The sequence below is a fragment of the Hemitrygon akajei genome, chromosome 11 (genome assembly GCF_048418815.1).
Source record: "Hemitrygon akajei chromosome 11, sHemAka1.3, whole genome shotgun sequence".
Taxonomy (NCBI): domain Eukaryota; kingdom Metazoa; phylum Chordata; class Chondrichthyes; order Myliobatiformes; family Dasyatidae; genus Hemitrygon; species Hemitrygon akajei.
The window spans coordinates 11,339,416-11,357,099 of NC_133134.1; the positions used below are offsets into that span (position 1 = coordinate 11,339,416).

The window sequence follows — 17,684 nt, forward strand, 5'->3', positions numbered from 1 at the left end:
TACTGCTGCTGCTGCAAAAAATTCATGATGTGAGTGATGGCTATCCTGATTCTGATCTGGGTCTCTATTGTAGACTGAGATTGGGAGGGGGCAGGGAGAGGGGAATCATGGTTGGGAAAAGGTGAAGGGAGAGTGGAGGGAATGAGAAGCACCAGAGAGACGGTTCTGTAATGACCAATAATTGAACGAGTTTGCATAGTGTCTCAGGGCTGGGTGGGTCTGAACCTGTTCCACTACTGCTGCCACTCCACCTCTGCCACCTGTCCCTCATTCCTCCTACAGCACTCCACCCTTGCCATTCGCAACAAACTTCCCTCCTGCCAGATTTACAAACTCAGTCTGCTCCACGTTGACAAACGCAATATTGTGCGAATGTCTTAGGCTCCCTAGCTTATATTTATGTGCTTAAGACATTTGCACAGTACTGTACAATCAATGTATATAAGCTGTATTGTTTTTTCATTGTGATTTTTATCTAATTGTGTAATTTATGCACTGCATTGGATCTGGAGTAACAATTATTTTGTTCTCCTTTAAATTTTGTGTACTGGAAATGATATGAAACCACTTTGAAACCTCTTGTTCTTTTTATGCACTCTTCCCTCATTCCCCGACTTTTTCAATCTTTTTACTTTTATTGAATCTTTGTGGGTTCTTTCAATGTATTTAACCATGGGTCTTCAAAGAAACACAGTGAAGTGGTGAGATACCTGAAGACACTGGGTCAGCAAACTCTCTGAAACTTCACCCAGTTCTGTAGAGACTTGTGCAGCTCCTGACCACAGTTGTGGCTCTATGGTGCTGTATGGGTCTGAGTCATATTAATGAGATTTTATGTAACTGAAGTGTACCTTTAAGGATATGATTTTCTGTAATAGGTTTTGTGGGAGGATGGATTTGTACAGTAAATCTCGTGTGTTGTATTAGTCTGAGGCACTGAATTATTTCTCCCCATCCTCCTTCCCTCTCCTTTCATTCCCCATTCTGGCTTCCCTCTTCTCTACCTCTCCTGGTGCTTCTCCTTTCCTTTCTCCGGTGGTCCACTCTCCATTTACTAGATTTCTCCTTCAGCTCTATCTCTTCCACCTATCACCTCCCAGCTTCTCACTTCAAACCCCTCCCTCACCATTTGGCTTCACGTATCATCTGTGACATCATCACATGCTGCAATACATCACAGACAATGAACTTTACTGTTAACTTTAACTAGAAATAGTTGCAAACAAATTATTTAAAGCGGAAATGTACTAAAGTTGATTAAGTGCCTTAAGGGCAACACAATCTCTATCAGCTATTCAGGACAGCGATCAAAGTCAGTGGTGAATCTTTGACATCCTCTAACAAAGAAGGCGGTGTGGCTGAATGTGTTCAAAGCTGAGATATAGCCAAAATTCATTCTTAAGGGAACGAGTGATATAGGCAAGTGGTAGGAAACAAAAGCACATGCCTAGGTCAGCTAGGTAGAGAAGATGAAAGCCTACCTAGTCCTATTTCAGTTTAGTTTTATGATTTGTACTGCATTTATAACATTCAGTTATCTGCATGTACATCTAACTGCATTCAGTTGTCTCGTGGTTGAAGTGTATTCCCTTATGTTGGATATTGTTGTATAAAAGTTTACTCAACACATCTGCTTTTACAAAACCTTGAGCACTGACAATTTTGTTTTCTGTTGATTTTAATAGGGTCAGTTTAACTTTGTGGAAGTAATTATTAAACCTCTAGACTTCGAAAGCAACCTGGTAACCCTGCAGGCTCGTAAAGGTAAAGATCAGTGTGCAAGTGACTGCCATTTGCTTTGTACTCTGAGCCAATTATGTACACTCACTCATTGACACCTGGTAATACTTGCTTGATAGCTCCTCGTGAATATATAATACCATGGGGCGTTACGGCAGCGTACCGGCTAGCACCACACTATTACGCTTGGAGTGTCGGAGTTTGAAGTTCAATTCCAGCATTCTCTATACGTCCTCCCTGTGGAATGGGAGGGTTTTCCCTGGGTGCACCGGTTTCCTTTAGAAACATACTAGGTAGGTGAATTGGCCATTGTAAATTGTACCACGATTCGCTTGAGGTTAAATCAAGGTTGTTGGGAATTACTGGAGCAGATCTCCACTAAGGGCCAGAAGGGGCTTTTCAATGCTGTATCTCTAAATAAAACAGAATTTCTGGTTACCTGTTTAAATTCAATGCTTCTCAAATGTCTGAATTTTTTTATGGATATAATAAATTGAGTCCCTAAAAAGGTTCAGAGGTTCATTTATTAAAGTTATTATAAATGACATTCTTCTTCTCTGGATAGCCGCGAAACCAAGAAAGAAAAGAATAGCAGCACGATCACCAACCCCCACAACCCCACTCCCCACACAAAAACGCAAACAAGAATGGAACAGGCACATCAGCCCCTTTTCCCCAAAGTCTCCTTTCTGGCAGCAGAGTGATCCCACCAGTGGTTAAAAGACAGGCACCTGGCGCTCACTCTCTGCATTTGCCTTGATGTTTCAGTCTCCCTCATTGCTTTAATTGGTGAAATGGGTTGAACGTCAGCTCAGCCTTGCTTGTGTTTTATCAGTGTCCGTGTGCCTTGATGCCTCCAAAGCCAGAAAAGCTGGAAGTCTCAGGATATCTGAGTAGGTCCTGTGAAGGAGGTTCTGCAGGCCAGTGGGGCATATTCTGTGCTTGACTGGTCTGGGATTTGAACCTTTCAGCCTTGCGATGTCTGTAATTGACACATTGAAAGTGTCGATGAACGCTGCTTAAGCAGAAGCAAAGCCATGTGCAGCTTCACCTACATGGACGTTCACAAGAAAACAGCAAGTTATCTGGTACCTCATACCTACTCCACCAATGAAATATTTATTTATTGAGATGCCGAGCAGAGTAGGCCCTTCTGGCCTCTCAAACTGCGCCGTCTAGCACCCCTGATTTAACCCTAACCTAATTATGGGACAATTCACAATATCCAATTACCCTACCAACCAAAAACCCATGCAGTCACGGGGAGAGCATCCATACTCCTTGCAGACAGCCCTGGGAACTGAAACCAGGTCACTGCTATGTAAAGTGCTGTCATATGCATTATGTTACCATGCTGTCCCATCATGGCTGATTTATGCTAGCCTCAATTTTCCTGTTCTCCATAACCTATTCTTCTATCTTTAAAGTATGTATCTACCTCTTCCACATTGATCTCCAGCGATCTGGTCTCCATTACCCTTCTGGGCAGAGAATTCCATGCGCTCAGTACCCAGAGAAAGTTCTATACACCTCAGTTTTAAATGGCCAGCCCCTTATTTTATAGCCATGACCCCTTGTTTGTGATTATTCCATGAGTGAAAACATCTCAGTATTTTCCCTGTCATGCCCCCTTAGGAGTGTTTGCTGGGGAGGCCAAGTAATTGCATGTATATAAAGCAAATACTGGTAGTACTTAATTAGTAAGGAAGTCTAAGGTTATGGAGGAAAGCAGGAGAATGGAGTTGAGAGTGAAAATAAACCACCCATAAATCACTGCAGGCTGAATGGCCTAATTCTCCTCCTTAGTCTTGTGGTCTTAGGGTTTGATGGATCTGGGCTTTTACTCACTGGATTTTACAAGAATGAGGAGAATCTTACTGAAATGAACCGAATATGTAAAGACCTAGATAGTGGACAAGGGGAGGATACTTCCGATAGTAGAAAAGTTAAGAGAGAACATATTCTCAGAATAGAGGAATGTCCCTTTAGAACAGAGAGGCGGAGGAATTTCTTTAGCCAGAGGGTGGTAAATTTGTGGAATTCATTGCCAAAGACAGCTGCGAGGGCTAAATCATTGAGTACATTCAAAGTATAGGTTGATAACTTCTTGATTAATAAGGTCATCAAAGGTTGTGGGCAGGAGAATGGGGTTGAGAGGGATAATAAATCATCCATGATCAACCAACTGAGCAGACTGATGGGCAAAATAGCTATTTCTGCTCCTATGTCTTAGCATCTTATTTAAATAAAACAATAAAACTACCCTTCGGTCTTAACTCCAAGGAGTACAAACCCAAACTTTTAACTGTCAAACCTCTCTCGATAGGATAACCCTTTCATCCAGCAGTTAGTTCAAATGTGAATCAGTAGGCTGTTTCCAATACTACTATATGTTTAGGTAAGCAGATGCAGACTGCTTGGTACTCCAGGTGCAATCTCCCCAGCTCCTTGTACAACTGTAACAAAGACTTCCTATCCTTAAACTGCAGTCCTTTGCAAAAATGCAAACATTGCCATTTGCTGGCTTAACTACCTGCTGGAGCTGCATGCTAACACTCTGAACTCTTTTGCATGATCATTTTTGTTTTGGAAGTGTGTAATTTCGTTGGGATTCAGTTGCTTGTATGATAAAGATGAAGCTTTTTCTATGTGACTTACACATGTGTATTACTTTGTAGACATGGAGGGTCTGGTTGACACAAGTGTGGCTCGGATTGTGTCAGACAAGAATCTACCTCTGTTGGTGCGTCAGATGGCATTGCATGCAAATGTAAGTCAAAGGGCAGCATTCAGTTTAGTCTCTTAGCAGAATGATATCACTAGTTTAGCACTGTTGTACCTATCTAAATGTCTTCATAAATGTAGCAATTGTACATGTACCACCACCTCTGGCAGCACGTTCCAAAGACACACCACCTTCTGTGTGGAAAATCTTGCCTGTCGGGTTCACTTTAAATCTTCTCCCTCACATTGAACATCTACCCTCTTGTTTTAGATTCCCCTACCTGAAGTAAAATGTTGTCTACCTACCTCATCTATACTCCATAGGCACCTCTTTTATGAATCATTAGTCAAATCATTCCTCAGTCTTCTAAATTCCATGGACTACTATCCTGTTTAGACCATAAGGCACAGAAGCTGAAGCAGGCATTGAGTCTGCTCTTCCACTCCACTCCGGCTGATTTATTTTCTTCCCAATCCCATTCTCCTGCCCTCTCCCTGCGACCCCTGATGTCCTTACCAATCAGCAAACTATCAACCTCCACTTTCACTGTACCCAATGAACTGGTCTGGTCTCCACAGCTAAATGTGGCAATGAATTCTACCGATTCACCACCCTCCGGCTTGAAAAATTCTTCCTCATCTCAATTTTAAAGGGACTTCCGTCTATTCTGAGACGCTAGACTTCCCAAATATAGGAAACATCCTCTCCATGTCCAGTCTATCTAGGTGTTTCAATATTGGATGGATTTCAATGAGATTTCCCCCCCCCCGTCATTCTTCTAAACTCCAGTGAGTACAAACCCACCAAATGCTCCTCATACTTTGATCCTTTCATTCGCAGGATCATTCTCATGAACCTCCTTTACTTTAGTGTCATCTCTCCTCTGTTCCACCTTTAGAGTCCAGGTCATTCTGGTAAATACTGGGCCTGCTGAGCTCCTCCAGCATTTTGTGTGTTGCTTGGATTTCCAGCATCTGTAGATTTTCGCATCTCTGTGAATGAAAGCGGTCAGAGGACAACGGACAGACTAGTTCAAGCTGACAGGAAGGCAACAGTAACGCAAGTAACTAGGAGTTTCAACAGTGCTGTGCAGAAGAGCATCTCTGAATGCACAGCATGTTGAACCTTGAAGTAGATGGGCTACAGCAACAGAAGATCATGAACATATACCTAGTAGCCACTTTATTAGGTACAAGAGGTATATAATAAAGTGGCCTGTGAGTGTATTTTTAAGTTTGTATGTGTTTCCAAAAAACATGAAATGTAGCGTTGTCATTATCATTACTAGGTCAATGTGAAACAGTGTTGAATGCGAATTACTGTTAAAGTGATTTATTTTCTTTGCTGCAGATGGCTTCACTTGTACATCACAAAAGTGCCGTTCCTTCAGAGGCATATGCAAGCAAGTGGCTAGCAAGACTACGGCAGATCAAACGGCTTCGATCCAAGGTATTATCAACTGGACTCCATAAACATGAATATCAAACTGGAGTTCAGGGGAAAAACTTGTATGCCCAAAATGCTTAGAGAATGGAGTTGACCCAGTGAGCAAGGAGGCAAGTTGGAATAACATAGAAACTTCTAGAATTCAGCAAATTGACAATAAGACATAGGATCAGCATTAGGCCATTCAGCCTGTCAAGATTCTCCACCCATTCTGTCATGGCTGATTTATTTTCCCTTAATCCCATTCTCTCAACTTCTCCCTGGAACCACTGACACCCTGACTAATGACGAACCTATCAACTTGCTTTAAATATATTCAGTGACCTGTCCTCCACAGCCATCTGTGGTGATGAATTCCCCAGATTTATCAATCTCTGGCCAAAGAAATTCCTCCAACCTTTAATTACCTTCTCAGTGGGGGGGGAAATCTGCTTGCATATACTCCCCATAATTTCGTGTATCTCTATCAAATCTCCTCTTGTTCTCCTACGTTTCAGGAAATAACGTTCTAACCTATTCAAACATTTCCTTATGACTCAGGTCCTCAAGTCCCGGCAACATCCTTGTAAATTTTCTCTGCACTCTTTAAGTCATATTGATATCTTTCCTGTAGCTGTAAACACAGGAGCAATGGTAAAATGAAGGATGGGGCCCAATCTTGGGCATTTACCATTTGGGGTAAATATTTTGTGCTACAACTTTTGTGAAACACCAGCATTCTTACCATCAAACCCACTGGGTTTTTGTGTTGTAATTGTGATGGGGCACTTGATTGATTAAGTAGAGTTGGGTATTTTTCGAACAAAGGGGTATTTATTTATTTATTTTTGTCTTTGCCCAGGTGTGTGAAGATCTGCAGTATCGCCAGAGTGCCGGAATCTCCTTGATCCATGCTGCTGGCCAGAGCAAGAGTTCTCACCACCACCCCCACCATCACCATCACCAGCCACAACAGCAGCATCTCCCCCACCACCATTACCAACCGCAGCACGCGCCACCACCGCAGTCTGCTGGCGCTGAAATTGGCCAGCGGAAGAGGCTGATGTCCACCGTGGATGACTTCACAGACTTTGTTTAAAGCGGCCCCCTCGCCTGTTCTTGCGCCCTGTCTGAAGTGTGCAATACCTCCACCATACTGTGATAGAAGCCAAACGGTTTGACGTGGGATGGGTTTTGACTTGCAGTGCACTGTTTCGTGACGAAGAAAAGCTGCTCCTCCTGCCCTCTTCAGAGGGAGCACCCTGGTTTGACGCCAGTCCGCTGGAAGAACTCAGATGAATGTGCAGAGGCTGCAGATGGTTATGGATTGAGCCACCCCTCCCCCCTTGCACTGCCCCAGAATGACACCAGTGGACTGGCATATTCAGCAAGTGACTATTTAGTTGCCCTTGTGTGAGGGGTGATTGGAACAGCCTTCCCAAATGGATGTGGTGTTGGGGACAAGGGCATAAGCTCCGTACTGATCTGGTAATAACTCTATTTTGTGCAATTACTTTGTAAAGGAAGGTGTGTTGTTAATCTTCACACAGTTTTTAAACGCAGGGTGTCAGTGTTGAAATGCTGTAATTATGTCTCCAGTAAAAGTGAATAAATTTCGTTTGAAAAGCTTTCCTGAGTTTCTCTCCAATTTTGCAACCCCAGAATCACTTTTCCTCAAGTCCTTCATTTGGTAATATTAATTTAGATTGCAGCATTGCTTTTTTATTAAACAAGAAAGGTTGTCTGGAGTTATTATCTGTGCAGTTCTGCTTGCCTGACAGTTAGAAGAATGTCATTATGTTGGAAAGGTGAAGAAAAGATTCACAATATTACCAGGACTGGAGGGCTTGAATCATAAGGAGAGACTAGATAGGCGGATAAGTACTCATTCATCACAATTTCCATCATTTTTAGCAGGATCCTACCACCAAATGAATCTTTATCTCTTCTCTCTCTCCCCCCGCCCCCCCCCCCCCATGATTGTCCATTCGTCCCTCCCCTACTATTTTTCCTTTTGGCACTTATCCCTGCAAGTGAAAGAAGTGCTACTCCTACCCATTCACCTCCTCTCTCACCTCCATCCAGAAAGTCCTTCTAGGTGAGGCAACATGTCTGTCGGGGTCATCTACACCCAACAACCCAGCACAGCCTTCTCTCCATCGGTGAGACGTGCCATAGATCGTGGACCATTTTAACAAGCATCTTTGCTCAGTCCACAGAAGGGTGGATTTCCAGTGGCCAACCATTTTATTCTACTTCCCATGCCCATTCTGACATGTCTGTCCATGGCCATCTCTACTGCCATGATGAGGCCACTCTCTGATTGAAAGAACAATACCTCATATTCTGTCTTGGTAACCTTTAACATGATGGCATGAACTTTGATTTCTCCAACTTCCAGTAATTTCTCCCCCATTTCCCCTTCTCTCCTTTTCCATTCCTCATTCTGGTTCCACTCTTACCTTCTCTTCTCACCTGCCTATTCCCTCCCTCTAGTGCACCTCCTCCTTCCCCAGACTCCTATCAGATTTCCCTTTCTTCAGCCATTGTCCACCCATCAGCTCCCAGCTTTTCACCTGGCTTCACCTATCATCTGCCAGCTTGTTGTCCTTCGACTCGCGCCACCTTCTCGTTTTGGCTTCTTCCTTTCCAATCCTGATTAAGGGTCCTGGCCTGAAATGACAACTCTATTCCTCTTCATAGATGCTGCCTGACCTGCTGTGTCCTCCAGCATCTTGTGTGCGTGTTACAATGGATAGGCTGGACGTGTTTGCTGGGAGTGTAGGAGGCTTGAGAGGTGACCTTACAGAAGTTTATAAAAATTCATGAGGGACATAGAGAGGGTAAATGGTCACAGCTTTCGTCACAGTTGGGGGGGGGTGAAACTAGAGCCCATAAAATGAGAGAAGTTTAAAGGGGACTTTGGGCAAATGGTAGAAAAGATCTAAAGCAGGCATTCTCAACCTCAGGCTGAGCCGATGGATCCCTTGCTTGGTAGTATTGGGCCACGGCATAAAACGGGTTAAGAACCCCTAGTTCAGAGCAATGTGGGATAACTGCAGACAAGTTCAGGGAGGCAAAGTGGTTGGCAAGCCAAAATTAGGCTGAGGCTTACTTCATGCTGCATGAGGAGGATGAGAGGGGTACAAGATGATAAGAGATGTACTGTAGATAGAGTGGACAGTCAGCATCTTCATCCCAGGCCAGAAATGGTTGATACTAGGGGGCATAATTTTAAAGTGATTGATGTTGGGTTGGGGAGGGGGATGTCAGAGATGGGTTTTGTTTCAAACAGTGTTGAGTGCATGGAACACCCTGCCAGGGGTAGAGGAAATACATTAGGGTTATTTAAGAAACTCTTAGACACGTGGATGAAAGAAAAATGGAGGGAGGGAAGGGTCCGTTTGATCTTGGAATAGGTTCAATGTTTGGCACATCATGGACTGAAGGCCCTGTACTGGGCTGTAGTGTTTTAACTCCATGATTTTGTGTTCAATGCACATGCGATAAACAAATCTCAGTCATGGATCGGTAAGTCTGACACTGACGACTCTTCAGTTGATTGTTGCTAGTTACATATAAATGAGTTTTTTTTTTGGTTAGATTGCATCCAAGTAGCTACCAAAACCCAGGGATCTGCAACATCCAGATTGTCGTCACATGGATGTGATACGTTCCACAGCACCATTTTAAAGAAGAGGGGATTCCTCATTTGTGAGTACACTAACTTTCATCCCTAAACAAACATAGTATTTAATAGTTAATGTATTAGTGTTTGTGGGAGCTGGAGCTTATTATGTACAATTTGACTGCTGCAGTTCCTCCATGATACCAGCAAGGATGCTGGTTAAAATTTTATTTTGTTATTCTACTTCTAAATAAATAATGTTAACCCTAATTCACCCGACTCTCAAGCAGTCAGTTTTATTTGGTATTGTTTTCCAGTGCATCAGATGTGTTTCTGTTGGAATGATTACAATTACTTACGCCTGGTTTACTCCTGCATTAACACAGTCTACTGATAGTGGAGGGGGAGTGGTGGATGGAATAATTAGATTTGTCCTTAAAGTCAAAAAACCTTGGCAGCTCATGGATGTGGATTCACTTTCAGCTGGAGGTTGATGGTTAATGTCCTCGGTGCTGAACACGCTTTACTCTTTGCGAGATTTGTTTGAGGTGCTTCAGCGCGGAACTGGGTCTGCAGCCATTGGCCGAGAGCTGTACTGACTGACCCGGTGGCTGTGGCATTGGCCTTCAGCTCCTTGACTGGCTTTACTCACCTTGGTGCCTCGTGGCTATGGCTCACTTTTTAATATTGTTATTTGGTTGCTTTTTGCTGTTTCCATAATTTGTTCTTGTTTTTTGCACGTCTGATGGTCTTGTGTGGAGATTTTCTTTAAACAGGCTCTATGGTGTTTCTTTGTCTGCAAGACTAACTTCAAGGTTGCATACTGATATATTTCATAGTACATGTTTGAACTTTGAACCTTTTCAAAACAAGAACTGGTGTTGAACTTCTGGATCCTTGACTTTGCATCAATCACAGTGGCTTCAAAATGTCTATACCTTTGGTGATTTGTGTAGGGTTTTACAGAGAAGTTATTTAAAAAGGTGCCATATTCCCTCTGCTGTCTATAAGGAGCTTGCATATTCTCCCCATGACCCACAAACACAATGTTAAACGATTAATGGTATGGGCCCTTGGCATCAAAAAGGTTTGGAACCCCGGGCTCTGGTACATTCCAAATATGTACGGGTTAATAGTCTAATTGGGTGTAATTAGGCAGTGTGGTCCAGCTCGGCTGGAAGGATTGTTTTATCGTGCCACATCTCTAAATTAAAATTTCTCCCACCCATAAGGGAATGCTTTCTTTCTATCTTTGTCCATTAGGACATCACTCGAAGTTGATGGTGATTGAATGTCCACTGGGACACTTAACACTGGGCTAATCCATCTTCTTTGGTGTTGGCTCTAGATTCTCATTCCTTTTAGTACAAAGATCCATGCCCTGATACCTGACCCTTTGATCCTTTTGGGTAGCAAACCTTGCATTAGATTTACAGTTTGGGTTGAAAAATCCCAGAGCTTGAAGCGTTACTACCAAGCCTCAAGGAACAAAATATCTAGACCCGCTGAGAAGTTTATCGTCCTCACTGTGACCCTGATGTAGTGGAAGCATTAGCTAGACATGCCAAGCTGCCGTAGTGGTTAGCGCGACGCTATAATGGCTGGAGGTATCTCTGCTTCTCCCTCTCAGGTACATTCTCCCTGTGACGGCATGTGCATTTCTTCCCACAGTCCAAAAAAAGATACTGGTTAGTAGCTTAATTGTAAATTGTCCTGTCATTAGGCTCGGGTTAAATAGGTGGGTGGCTTGGTTCAGGCCAGGGGGCTTGTTCCATACCCTATTTCAAAATAAATAGACTGAATGAGCAATGCAAATAAAAACAGGCTTCCCCCTCAACACTCACTTTCTTAGTGAGCTGAGTCAAGTGGCTGGGAGTGAAATTGTCTTTCAGTCCCTTCAGCTGCTTCCCAGTATGAGAACTCTCTGTGTAGGGCTGGCAGAGGAGAAAGGGGCCCCCCTGCGTGTTAGGGGTCAATGAGACCTCACTGGCTCTGAAACAGGAAGGTGTTTGCCCAGTGTTTAGCCAGGTCAAGGAATTGTACCCTGCAAATTCCATCATGAACACTAGCCTCCTCAACATTGAGAACATCTTCAAATGGTGATGCCTCAAAAAGGCAGCATCCATCATCAAGGATCCCCACCACCCAGACCATAACCTCATCTCAACTGTTAGCATCTAGGAGGAGCTGTCGGAGCCTAAAGACACACTCAACATTTGAGGAACCGCTCTCAGGATTCTGAATTGACAATAAACCCATGTACAATTCCTCAATTTTTTTTGCTGTCTTTGCATAACTTATTTAATATTTTAAAATATATTTCTTACTGCAATTTATAATTTTTCATATAATACATTGCCATGTACTGCTGCCACATAACAAATTTCACAACATATGCTGATGATATTAAACCTGATTCTGACTGTGTCCAAGGACCCCTGATCAAGGTGCTTAAAAAGGCAGCATGCCCTCTTATTACTGTACTTTATTACCACCATCAGGGAGGAAATGCAGCAGCCTGGAGACAGGCACTCAACATTTTAGAAACAATTTCTTCCCTTATGCCATGAGAATGGCCAATGAATTATTTTCCTCCTTTAGCACTAGTTTACTTTTATATATTATTGTATCCTATAGTTATTTTTATGTCTCGCACTGTACTACTTGAGTGGTGTCAAAATAGTTGTGACGTTTCTAGAGTGGTAGTGTAGTGGGTTGTGCTAGTCACAGTCACTTTCAGCTTCCACTGCTGGCTAGCAGTCTTGTGAAAAGGAGCGGTGAGTGTGTACGTTTCTCCCTGCCAGTACGCAGCCTCTCCAACAGCAAGTCTCATAGTTCCTCCTCGCTGGCAACACACGGAAACCTAATTCTTTTCATACTCGGGCTGAACTACAGAGAGCGGGGAGGAGGTCTGGCCGCTGCACATGTGGCACACAGGCCCTGGTGCTTGCGAACCAGATCCCCTACTACGGCTAAATAGCCCCACTTCCTTGTGGGCAGCCTCAGGATGGACGAAGGCTACATGAGTGAACCCAGATAGCAAATCTGGTGTGGAGCCTCTAAGGCGGCTGGACGTCATTGAACATCCTTCCGGCAGCTCCTACAGCCAAGCTCTGTATTGCTTCATAAGCTTTCCTTTGGACTACACTGGTGAGGCCGAGAGAGGGATCTCAATGACTGGGCATCTCAGGATCCTCCATATCTTCTGCCCAGGCTTGTGATGATGATCAACATCACCCGTTGTCCTTTGAGAGAGCTGGATGCCAAACAACCAATACTACTTGAGTGGAAGGGTGGAGATAAATCTCTACCTAATGAGGTGTAATGCACAGCTTCTCCCTCCTAGACTGCAGGTTACTCTTGGGCAAGGTTTAGCTCCTGCTCAGCCCCCCAGATCTGTGGGGTGGTCACGTGAAGCCATGGGAGCAGGTGGTGGATGGCCATATGTGCAGCTGGTGCAGATCACAAGTCCTGGTTATGTGACCACTGACGCCAGGCAGACAATCTCTGAAGAGTATTGATAAGGGCTGGGTTACCTGTCTTGTAAAGACACTGGCCAGAAGAAGGCAATGGCAGACCACTTCTATAGAAAAATTTGCGAAGAACAATAACGGGTCGTGGAAAGTCCGTGATCGCCCATGTCATACAACACGGCACATAACGAGCGAACTATACTGCTACCAGGAAACAAATTTCATTACGTATGTCAGTGATAATAAACCTAATTCTGGAACTGCTTTACTGGCAATGAATAAGCTGTCTGGAGTTCATATTCCAAACCAGTAGTCTGCAGCAGAGATTGTGTGTGATGGGGGATCTGTGTTCTGCCGGCTGAAGTGTAAGTGCCAGTGAGAATACGTTGTATGAATTCCAGCACAGAAAATATTCAGAACATTTGCTGTTTAAAAATAAAATCAAATAATTCATTAGTCAATATCTAGCTTTTAATGCCAGGTTTACTTAACTAAATGCAATTTCCCTAGCTGCTGTCAAAGGGTTTAGTCCAGGCCTTGCATTACCAGTTGAGTAAGTAAGCAGCAACCTTATAAACAATCTTTAGTACTCTTTTAATCAGCATTTGGCACAAAAGCACATTGTATGCATCTTATAATAAAACACTACATAACCTTTTAACAGGCCTATTTATCAGTTTAAGTGTCCATTGAATATCCTGCAGCATTTCAGTGAGAAATCTAAAAGCTTATGCTGAAACACATGATTTATTCACAAAAATATAATTCAGTCATATGTTTTTGGGGTTGGGGGAAAGAAATGCCTTTGGTTAGCCCATTTGTGGTGCTGCTAGGAAGAGAAGCTGGGGGTTGGTAGAGTTCTGCAGGAGGCGAGGAACAAGTTCAACAGAGAATCCTTCATGTTGATTCTCTTGGCTCTCACACCGTGAGCGACTTGGTGTCACTTCATCTTTTAAGTCTGTCTTCAGAGAAAGGAAACCACAGAAGATGAAAGAGGGCTTCGTGTTTACAGTCTGCCCAGACCTGTCTTTCCAAAGTTAAGTAACAATAATGAATTACTTTTGTGGCATCCCATCTCCTGGTTAAATTAAACCTGGGTAAACAGGGTTCAAGACACAGGGCAGAAATGACTAATACAAAGGGGGCAACATTTTAATGTGAATGGAGGAAAGTATAGGAGGGATGTCAGAGGTAATTATTTTTACATGTTTGGGCAGAGTGTGGAGCGTGCTTATGGTAGAGGCAGATACATTAGGGACATTTAAGAGGGACATGGCTGAAAGAGGATCTTAGAAAGAAAAATGGAGGCCTATATAAGAGGGAAAGGGTTAGATTGATCTTGGAGCAGGTTAAAAGGTACAGCCCCATGGGCTGAAGGGCCTGTACTGTGTTGTTCATAATGAAGATGGATCCATTCATCAATAAAGCATTGACCATCACCGTGCCTGATCAAAGTTAATCAATGCTTACACAGCGGGAACAATAATGTGGTTTTATGACCAGCATATTTCTGGGAAATTTAATCTTCACTCCAGTACTCTATGGTTTCACACCCCTGATTATATGGGACCAAAAAATAACCATCTTGTACATTTACACAGTGAACGTTGTAACTCGCTAAGAAAATCTAATTGCAATTTTTTTTTTGTTTCATCCACACAAATACTTTCTCCAGCAGTGCATCAGGGTGGTGAGCCACATTGTTTCTTGGGACTTGTTTGAATGTGGTGATATTTATTTTCCCTGTAATTATTACGTGCACTCGTAAATTTACTGTTATTTCCCCCTCCCCCCCACAGCCACCTGTTTCAGTTGCAGATGTAACAGGTTCTCAGTTTAACGTGCATTTTACAATACTTTTGTCCATCCAACAATGGAGCAGAATTAGGCCATTCAGCCCATTGTGTTCTACTATTTCATGATGGTTGATCCATTTCCATTCTCCTGCCTTCTCCTTCCTCATCGCAGTGCTGGGACTGTTTTAATGAAATATGTTCTGATTTCAGTGTTAAAATAACGCTGATCTGACCTTTCCAAATTCCGTAATAGAAATGTCACTACCACAACATAGGCAAAAATACTGTCTTGTAAAGTTAATTGTGTTCACTGTTTCCTCTTCACTGATCAAATGAATGCAGTTCAAAAGTAAATGATTAAAACAGCATTTTTTTAAATAAGTGCATCTTTCTGATGCATGGCTAAAGCAAGTTTATACAATCTCTCCTTCTGAACAATCCTCAGTTTAAAGTGCTTGTTAATGTATATAAAGTAAACGATTTTCTTCTTTAAAAAATATCTGTCCTTTAAGAAAAATTTTCATTTTTTAAAAAATATGTCCTTTTTGAAACTCTTTTTATCTCTTAAAAATATCTGTCCTTTAAGGCTTGTTCTGACCCGTTTAGTGAATAACGTCACATACTGCCACCTACAATTATATTGAATGCATTTTGTGACTTTTTTTTCTTGCAGCCATTTGTGCTGAACAGACTCCCCACAACAATATGACAGCAGTTGGACAATGTGCTCGGTTTAGCTGCTAAAGATTGCATTAAATTCTAGTGAAGGTAGGGGGAGATAGATTTCCCATAGTTGACTGAGTTAAGGACAAGGAACTGCATTGTTTACTACAAGTCAGTTCTGGTGGCAGGAGCTGTCCATTTACCATCACCACGCTGAACCATTTCAGCCTTTAGGTGGTGGGGAGGGGAGAGGATTTTAAAAGAAGGAATGTGGCATAATCCAACCTTTTACTGCTCAGACAAGTTGGGCCAATGCCAAAAGTGATAGATCAGCTATTACTTTTTTGTTTAAAGAAGTCAAGGCCACTGGTTTCGATAGCAACATACAAAGCCCCCAGAGGAACACGGCAGGTCAGGCAGCATTTCCAGAGGGATGTGACCAGCCAACACGTCAGGTCAAGACCCTTCATCAGGACTGGGAAGAAAGTGGCAAGTTAGTCAGTATAAAAAGGTTGTGGAGATGGGTGGGGGGGGGGGGGGGGGGAGACGGTTCGAACAAAGCCTGGCAGGTGATAGGTGGATCTGGGTGGGGAGTGCTAGAGAGTGGGCACAATGTAATAAGTTGGGAGGTGATAGGTGGAAATTCTCCCACTGGTTTTCCTCTTTTCATTTCATGGTCTACTGTCCTATCAGATTCCTCCTTCAACACCTTGTTACTTTCACCAATCACCTCTCAACTTCTTGCATTATTCCCATCCTCCCCCTCCCTCATTTACCCATCAACTCCTCACCTAGATCCACCTATCTCCTGCCACCTCTTGATCTGCCCCTTTTTTTTCAAAACTGCCCATCTCCCCTCTTCCAAGCCCTGATGAAGGGACTGGACCTGAAACGCCCATAGAAGGTGACTTGACCCACTGAGTTCCTTGGCCCCTTTGCGTGCTGTTCCAGATGTCCAGCATCTGCAGAACTGCTTGTGGCGCCACCTTTTGGAGTGGAGTTAAAAAGTCACCGTCTCTCACTGAGAAAACGAATCTCAAGCTAGTATATGATGACATATACATACTTTGATACTAAATTTGCTTTTAACTTTTGTCTGCAACAACTATTCGGGGTTAGAGAGAACTTGGTGATCCCCTGGTACTTGTTGGCCCATCTTGTCTGCCATTTTAGTTTTTCTTCGAGGTGCCTTGGGTTCCTTCCCTTTGAGGGCTTCCTTCGTGCAGGCTTCTAATGGGTTGTTTCCTAGATGTACGTCTTTCATCCTCGCCTTGTCTCCTGGAGCTCGGAGGGAAGAGCGGTGACTGCCACTCAGCCTTCTGCTGGCTCTCATCCGCCTATATGTTGCAACCAGCTCTTCAGCCTTTGTGTTAATTTTCCTTTGCTGTATCCTGTCCTGGGCATGCTTGAGCTTGCACTCCACCTGGTAGACGTCCTCCGTCACGCTGTTCACCTTGTCGAACTGCTCCAGCAGGGCTTCGACCATCGGGACCAGCCGGTGGATGTTCACCTCTATCTGTGTTGCCTTGCTGGGGCTGGCCAGGGGGAGTGCGTCCATTGGGGTGGAATCGCTAGACGAAGAGGAGATGTCCGAGATGGTGCTGGCCGTGTGGAGACACGTTGACTTTGAATCTCGGGACGACCGCGAGGGCAAGGGAACCATTCCTTCAAACTTGACCTTATGGCGGAACTGCGAACATTAAAAAAAATTGCATAACACAGGCGGGAAATGAAAATTCGCAAGCTCATAATCAAGTTCACGTTCATGGTGAGTCACCCATATACACGTATACAGCCAAATGAAACACTGTTCCTCTGAGCCCAAGCTGCAAAACACATTTCATATATTCACACACAGCACAATAGTCCCAATCTAGCACATACAGTCACAAAATATTAACAAGGTTCACAAGAATTAACCCAGAAATGAAAGCGTTAGTGTGAGGAGTGTTTGGTGGCTCTTGGTCTGTACTCATTGGAATTTAGAAGAATGGGGGGGGGGGGATTGCAAGCTACTGAATATTGAAAAGCCTAGATAAAGTGGATGCTTCCTCTACTAGAGGAGTATAGGACCAGAGGGCACAGCCCCAGAACAGAAGGACACCCATTTAGTACAGAGATGAGTTGGAATTTTGTCAGCCAGAGGGTGGTGACTGCACAGAATCCATTGCTACAGCCAGCTGAGAAACAGAGTCACTGGATGTGTTTGATAGATAGATAGATAGATACTTTAT

General features: G+C 43.4%; 2 protein-coding genes across 6 annotated transcripts in view; one reads left to right on the forward strand and one right to left on the reverse strand.

Moving 5' to 3' along the window:
- tsc2 (TSC complex subunit 2) overlaps positions 1-7,519 on the forward strand; it is a 128,029-nt gene extending 120,510 nt beyond the window's left edge. For all 5 annotated transcript variants that reach the window (XM_073060205.1, XM_073060207.1, XM_073060210.1 and 2 more), the window contains 4 exons: positions 1,686-1,764; positions 4,419-4,510; positions 5,816-5,914; positions 6,753-7,519. In XM_073060205.1, coding sequence (XP_072916306.1) covers positions 1,686-1,764; positions 4,419-4,510; positions 5,816-5,914; positions 6,753-6,989 — 507 coding nt within the window. In that variant the 3' untranslated portion in view covers positions 6,990-7,519. The remainder of the gene's footprint in view (positions 1-1,685; positions 1,765-4,418; positions 4,511-5,815; positions 5,915-6,752) is intronic.
- A 6,042-nt stretch (positions 7,520-13,561) lies between these two features.
- Positions 13,562-17,684, reverse strand: part of pkd1a (polycystic kidney disease 1a) — a 262,592-nt gene continuing 258,469 nt past the window's right edge. The window contains exon 47 of the mRNA XM_073060211.1: positions 13,562-17,140. Within this exon, the coding sequence (XP_072916312.1) occupies positions 16,556-17,140 (585 nt within the window). The 3' untranslated portion in view covers positions 13,562-16,555. The remainder of the gene's footprint in view (positions 17,141-17,684) is intronic.